Source organism: Halyomorpha halys, unplaced genomic scaffold (assembly GCF_000696795.3).
Source record: "Halyomorpha halys isolate HHAL.00 unplaced genomic scaffold, Hhal_1.1 Scaffold267.1, whole genome shotgun sequence".
Lineage (NCBI taxonomy): Eukaryota > Metazoa > Arthropoda > Insecta > Hemiptera > Pentatomidae > Halyomorpha > Halyomorpha halys.
Window position 1 is genome coordinate 294,618 of NW_027111312.1, and position 7,684 is coordinate 302,301.

General features: G+C 39.0%; 1 protein-coding gene across 1 annotated transcript in view; it reads left to right on the forward strand.

The window, feature by feature from the left end:
* Positions 1 to 1,626: 1,626 nt before the first annotated feature.
* The window catches only part of LanB2 (laminin subunit gamma-1), a 233,792-nt gene continuing 227,734 nt past the window's right edge, over positions 1,627 to 7,684 (forward strand). Inside the window, exon 1 of the mRNA XM_014420323.3 lies at positions 1,627 to 1,751. Within this exon, the coding sequence (XP_014275809.1) occupies positions 1,747 to 1,751 (5 nt within the window). The 5' untranslated portion in view covers positions 1,627 to 1,746. The remainder of the gene's footprint in view (positions 1,752 to 7,684) is intronic.

Genomic DNA, 7,684 nt, shown 5'->3' on the forward strand with positions numbered 1-7,684 from the left:
TCTAATATCGTTTATAAGAATAAGCTAATATTTGAGGTAAATAAGAAATAATTAATAATAGCAGAGGTTAAAAAAAATGGTTTCTAGCAAGGAGACGATCCAGTATCCTCCTGAATTTTAATAACACGTTTTTAGATGAACCTAAGCCTAGAGTAATACCCTCCAAGGTTCTAGAGGAAAATAGGGAAATTTTAGTGTGAAAAACATGTTTGAATTTATATCTATAGTCCTAATGAAGGCATAGAAATGAGTTGAGTTCAAAAGGATTCCTCAAGCCAAGCATTAAAAAAGTTAATAATTCTTTTATACACGATAAATTACGACAATTCTTTTTAAATTATAATCTTTGGAAATAGACCATTGATTTTCCTACTACAATACTTTCATTTACTATATTTTTAATTTAATATTCAGGTTAGTGAATACGAAAATTCCTTGTCATTCGTTGATTATGAGATTTAACATAATCTGACATTCTGCTGTTGAACTGTGTTCCTTAGGTCAAATCGTTACTATGAAAAAACGTAAAAAGTAATTCATAAAAAATCTTTGTAATGCACTATAAACGTCAGTTACGCTTTCAAAATTATATTCTCTAGGAAAAAATCGGTAGTTTTTGAATAGTTTCATATATTATACTTTTAGGTTAGTTAATACGGAAATTACTGACTTTCGTTGATTTTGGGATTTCTTATGATCTGACATATTCTTGATGAACTGTGTCAAATTGTTACTACAAAAACTTTTATAGATTATCGACGCTCATAATGATTAATATTACTTATGTTTATTGGATGTTCATAAATTCATTATAAAAATAAACCCAAGATCCGTTGATATTTTATTCAAATTGAAATCATCTTATTCTGTTTGATTTGAAGTACGATACAAAAAAAAAAGTTTAAATTTAAAATATATGTATATTTGGTTGAATGGGTGAACTAGTAGCTATGGAAGATATAATTTTCTTTTATTAAGGAAAGAGTCATATTGTCTTTTGTTCTTATAACGATAGATTTTTAATGGAGTATTGTGTCGCTAAATGGGTTCTAACTATTGATGCCCCATTAAACTATGCGAGTTGACGTTTAATCACGAAGTTGGAATAGTGCACAAGTGATAACCGCATTAGAAGATGTGGAGTGTATTAGTGTTACTTATATTGGTTATGATTATAAAAGCAGAGTTAAGTGATTATTCGGATTATGAAGAAAGTAAAGAATCGAAACCTACTAAAAGGGCTGAAGAGAGATCATATTGGGACCGGTTAAATGACATCGTAGCAAGAGTCGTTCAAATACCAATTCCTAATTTTTTATTAAGACTTACTGCAGCACCTATAGACACAATCATATGGATTCTTAAATTATTTCGACAAAGGAACTGATAACTGATAATATGATCATAATTCTCCATCAGAATAAACATAGGAGTATGGCAATAATTAGTTTAAGAATTAATGAGATAACTCCTTTGAATGAACTGATGTAAGGACTCGTTTGTATTCTTGATTGTTTATCATTTATTATGCAAATGTAAATTAAATATTTGTTTAATGAATTTTTTCAAACAATTTTTTTATTATCCTTATGTTTTTTTTTTCGTATGTTATCAAAATACAAAATTAAGGTTATTCTAATAGAAGGAAGGTTTCATGCAATACAGTTGAACACTCTCCATATTTATTGATTGCGGTACTGAACAAATATTAGGTGTGACAAGTAAATAAATGTGAAGGCGTAAGGTATGAGGTAAAGTAAACAAAATAATGCATTTAAAAATATCAAAATAAGAGTACAACTACGATGAATCTCCTTCAACCTCACAACCTATATATGAATATAACTTTAGTATCTTCCAGAGAAAACAGTGAAAACGGTATGAAACGACTCTCACGGGTTCCAGAAATAGAATGGCTTTTTTTTATTTATTTTTTTTTCCGAACCCTCTAAAACAGAAATAAGAAGTGAATTAGTAGTGCATTACTGTGAAAAAGAAAAGTAATTCGTGTTGTGTCTTACCTTTTACTACCTTTGGTATTTTAGGGTTACCTGTTATGATTAATGTCATATATGAGCTATCCATTCTAAAAAGGAGATATTTTAAGTCCGGAGGTGATGGGCCTCGTGTTGTATGGCTTTTATTGAGTTCAGCACTCCTATATATACATATCAATCAGCTGTCCGACCCGATCAGACTTATACGGCATATCAGCCTTAACTCCCCTCCACTAGTTCACGAACATCCTCATAAACTTATACTGAACAATATAATAACATATGAAATAAAAAACAAACCAAAAAAAAAAACCTTACTATTTACAATAAACTATAGCCAGTAAAAAAGGCATACAGTCCTTTCAAACTAACATTATAATAACATAAAAAAAATGAAAACTATTTACAATAAACAATAGTCAGTAAACAATAAGCTTATGGGCCCTCATACCTCTGCAGCTCTTTCCATCTATTAGTTCCTACTTTCCTATATACCATCGTTCCAATATTTATTTTACCCATCAGGTCTCAGACATTCATGTCATGTTGCGCCACTCTTCTACTTTTTTCCCTGCAAATCCTTTTGCTAACTTTGCCCCACAACTTTTGCAAGGCCATCACATTACCGGCCGGTTCATCCTCTCTGGGCGTAGTCCCGTCGAAGCCCCCGCATCCCAAAAAGAATTTCGAAAGGGGCAAACCCCGTGACAGTGTGTATGTTGCAACTGCCTGTTCTGTCGCGTCATCAGTGCCCTTTCTAGCTGGGTACACTCATAAGTGGTTACTCAGGGTTCTATTACTAACGTGGTCGCTCTATCCCTCCTGGGCTCTTTGGATGTTGTGGTGCCACACCACTTCCAATATTCTCATTTCCTCTCTGATGCTTGTTTTGTTGAATTCTCTCCCACCGTCAGAAGAAATTTCGTCAGGGACGCCATTGTAACCATCTCCGAAGGGCTCTTAAAACTGGATCCGCTGATCTGTTCTGTACTGGGTGTGCCATGGCCACCTTACTGAATACTTCGATAACGGTGACCCTCTTATAGCCTTTCTAGGTGAAAGAGTTCACCTGTCGCAGAGTGGCGCGTTCTTGGTAGGAGTCTTTTCTTGAGCAGTGATTCACCCTGTGATGCCGATCATATTTCGTCCTAAGGCACGCCTCGCACTAACACCCGGTTGAGACCAGATCTTAGTAATGGAACTACCGCCGTACTTGCTATGTTCCATCTTCAGAAACCCTGTGTCTTTTTGTCTTCTAAATTATCTGCCGTCTCTTGTCATTAATAGCCTCCTCAAGTACTTCCATATCTATCGGTCTTTCGTCGTTTGAACTCTTTTCTGCAGATGTCTCCTTCCTGTTCGGTTCTCCAGCGAATTGCTGGGCTTCTTCCAGATGTTTCCCCTTGATCATCATCTACAGCGTTTACCATGATCGCTCGTGATAGCCAATCTGCTACAACGTTTTACTTGCCAATTTTGTACGTGATTTCAATTTTGTACTGGCTCAACAGTTCCTTTCACCTTGTGATTCTCGCCGACCATTCTTTTAGCTTTCCCACCCATTTCAATGGCCTGTGGTACATCAGGACTCTAAATCGTCGCCCGAACAAGTAGTGTCAGAAATTCTCTATTGACCATACTATTCCAAGCAGTTCTCGTTCCAAGGCACTGTAAAGTGCTTCTGCCTCTGTGAGACGCCTAGTTGCGGAGGCCACGGGACGTTCTCCTACCTCACCTTCCTGTGACACCAGTGCTCCCAGCGAGAACTCACTAGCGTCTGTAGTGAGCGTAAACTGCTTTTAGAAGTCAGAAAACGCTAGTACAGATTCCTTCTATAACTGATCTATAAATTTTCGTATATTATCTTCAAAGGCCGGTGTCATTACTATCGCACTACCCTTCCTTAGCAAATTGTGGAGGGGTGTCAGTTGTTACGCTACATCAGGAACGAACCGACAATAGTAGTAGACAACATTCTTATGAAAGATTTTTTTAGTGTAATTCAGCTTCTAGAGTGAGCGTATATACATTCCATTTTCAGTTTTGGAATGCATTCCAAAATATAGAAGGTATTGAATTTTTATCCTGACTTAGATTGCTTGATTTTTGACGTAATTTACAGCTGGAATAGTTTTGGAGGTTGAATTTCTATGGGCACCGGGGCTAATGAGAAGTTTGAAGTCAAAGACAAGAATCAGCTTAATTAAGAAAATCGTGTGATAGGGATCAGATTCTATTTTTATCAATAGGAACTCTTGATAACCAAATGTATATCTTAAGTATCGGTGAAAGCAAAATGTTAAAAAAGAGAAGAAGGAATAAGATATGACTCGCTTGAGCTGCTGTAAAATACTGGCTTTATTGTGTTCGGTACATCTCTTATATACATTCGATCAGCTGATCTCCTCAGTCAGCTGACATCGAAGTAACAGCTGACTCAGACCGTAACTCTGCTCACCAGTTTACGAACAATCCTCGTAAACTAATACTATTCACATAATAGTGTAATAACTAAGCAAATAGCAAACGAAAAATATTCACAAAAAACAAATAAACAAATCCTATATAATTATTTTTAAAAAAACTTACAAGTTAGCTGGAGCAAACACTATATACATAATGTATACCTAGGAATAAAAATAAAAAAGGAATAATTCTTCGTACAATAACATGAACAAGTTAAAATGAAAAAAACAATATTTACAAAAATTAAAAACATTCTTAAAACAAAAACGATAATTACAATAAATTTTATATTTTCTTTAATAAAATCTGGATGTGGCAATATGAGGGCACCGCAGCTTTTATTTTGTGATTGCCGAAAGTTTTAATTGCTCAATATGGACAGTTCTCCTCTTTCTCGGTTCTCTGTCACTTTCAATGTACCATAACTATGTTGCGTCCTCTAATGGTTATCACCCTAAATGGACCTTAGTATCACTATCTCCTCTCGTAGACCCTAACTTTTTGTAGACGATCGTCCTGATTTTAATCTCCCCCATCCTATCTGTGACGTGTAAATTCTCCCGTGCTATCCTCCTGGTTTTTTCTTTTTCTATTCCCACCAATACTTTCTCCCATAACTTTCTTCGAGCAATGTTTTGTATTTGTTATGTATCTTGTTTATTATGTATTTGGTCGTTATGTATCTCCTCACCGTCCACTGCTGTGCCCTTATAGTCTCGACGGTGTCCTCGAAATCGAAAGAGGATCTCAAATGGTGAAAATCGCCTTAGGCATTGCTACATCCGGTTCCTATCCCTTGTCTATCTGATCAACGGGGAGATAGTCACTTAACGTACCATGAAGGCGCCGTATTCCTCCTTTACTCTTTGAGTGTCCTGGTGTGTTGAGATGTCACGTCACGGTCCTTCATTTCAGTTCGAATTCTGGCATTATCAAATTCTCTGCCTCCGTCCGATGCGATGCGATGCTGGACTCCATATAATTGAAACCACAACTGGAGAGCTACCAACACTGCTTCCAACGACTGTTCTTGCACCAGGTGCGCCATTGCCTCCTTACTGAAAATATCAATAACAGTTATCCATTTATATCCTCTCTAGGGGAAAGTATCGATCTGTAAATCGTTAAGCGCGGCATCTGCGGTATATGTTTCCTCTTGTCTCCCTTTTGATGGGTTTCTATCATATTTCGTACGCAGACAAACTTTGCAATTTCCTACAACCTCCGTGATTGTCTTCTTCATCCCCCACCAATAGTACTTTCTCTTTAATGCGTGCAGGGTCTCCGGGATTCTTCGGTGATTCGTTTTGCCCTGTTGATATGCTGTGGTCATCTCTTTTTGTCGTTCGTCTTCATGAAGGGTTTACACCATCTGCTTGCAACGGATGAGCCTCCTTACACCCCTATTCGTTTTCTACGCAATAGCCGCTTGATCTCCCAGACGATGGCATTGCCCAGGTAAAGGTGATGAGTTTCTCCTGGCCCTAAAGCATCCTTCAGCACTCTACTAATCACCCCAAACACATAGGGTCTAAAGTGGTCAACAACCCAGACTATTTCCAAGAGCTCTCGTTCGAGCGCTCTGTATCTGGTCTCCGTTTCTGTTAGGCGCCTACTGGCGTATGCCACTGGGCGATATCCCTCTTCACCCTCCTGAGACAAAACCGCTCCCAGCGCGTACTCATTCGCGTCCATAGTGACATTAAATTGCCGAGTGAAGTCCGGGAATGCAAGCACCGGCTCCTGTTGTAGCTTCTCAACGCACCAACTAATATTGTCTTCGACCGTAGGTGTGATGATCACGTTTCTGCATTTTTTAAGAAGGTGGTTGAGTGGGATGAGGTACTCATCCATTTCTGGCAAAAATCTTCATTCAATTCCAATGGGATGAATACCGTCGCGCCGCTCAGCCTATCCAAAATCCCTTCAAATCTGGGGATCGAATTCTTCTCATCAACGGTATTCTCATTCAGCTTCCTGTAATCAATCACTACCCTGTACCTTTCGGTGGTTTCATATAGTGCGCTCTCCTTTGTCACTGCACACAACGGACTGTTGTTGTACGGGGAAGTACTGTCAATAATTATTCTCTGGCGTTTTAAACTTTGAAGCTCTTCCCCGATGTGGTGACGTAGCGCTTGCGGGTATCTCCTCTCTTTCACATATGCCAGTTTGTCTTGTTTTAGTATGATCTCATGGACTGTCCTCTTCTTTAAAAAAGATATCCTCGTATTCTCTCCTAAGGCTTCGTCTCCTTGATTGACGGTTTGATTGATTGCTCTGACCTTTTTTTTTTTTTTTTTCAAAACCCCACTAGAACATGTAGAACACCTCAAACGCGTTTTCAATAGAATACGCGAATACGGTCTGAAACTCTCACGAGAAAAGTCTCAATTTGGGCTACGAGAAATTAGGTTCTTAGGGCACATAGTTTCAAAGAACGGAGTACAACCAGATCCAGAACGGGTTAAAGCCATCCAGAGAGCTCCATTACCCAAGAACGCCCGCGGAATCAGACGGTTTTTGGGTATGGTGAACTACTATCGGAAATTCATACCGGGAATAGCAGAACTCACACAACTGCTGACCGATATGCTAAGGAAAGGGCGAAGATTCCATCTAGGACCGGACCAATTAACTAGCATTAAGAGGTGCCGGGAGGTCTTGACCTCGTGCCCACTGTTGGCGTTTCCCGACTTTAACAGAACGTTCAAAATCACTACAGACGCGAGCGAGGTCGCTATTGGAGCTGTTCTGTCCCAAAATTTCGCAGCAGGCGAAAAACCGATAGCATATGCCGGACGGAAATTAAACGACGCCGAACAGCGCTATAGCGCAATCGAACGAGAACTTTTAGCAGTGGTATGGGCGGTGGAGTACTTTAGACCGTACGTATATGGACGGCGGTTTGAGCTACTGACAGACCACAAACCTTTAGTACATTTAGCTATGCTCAAAGAATCGTCCTCGCGGGTATCACGATGGAAAGAACGGATGGCGGTCTACGACTTCAAAACGAATCACAAGAAGGGTGTCGAGAACGCGGTCGCGGATTGGTTGTCTCGAGATTTGGTGGTGAATGCGATTGAAGATGAAGAAACCTCCGCGGAACCGATCGCACTACGATATCAGCGCAAATGGGCGGAAACCGAACCGGAAATCCCTAGTCTTCCTGATCCCCCACCAAAAGTATCTTCTCTTTAAGGCCTGCATAGTCTCAG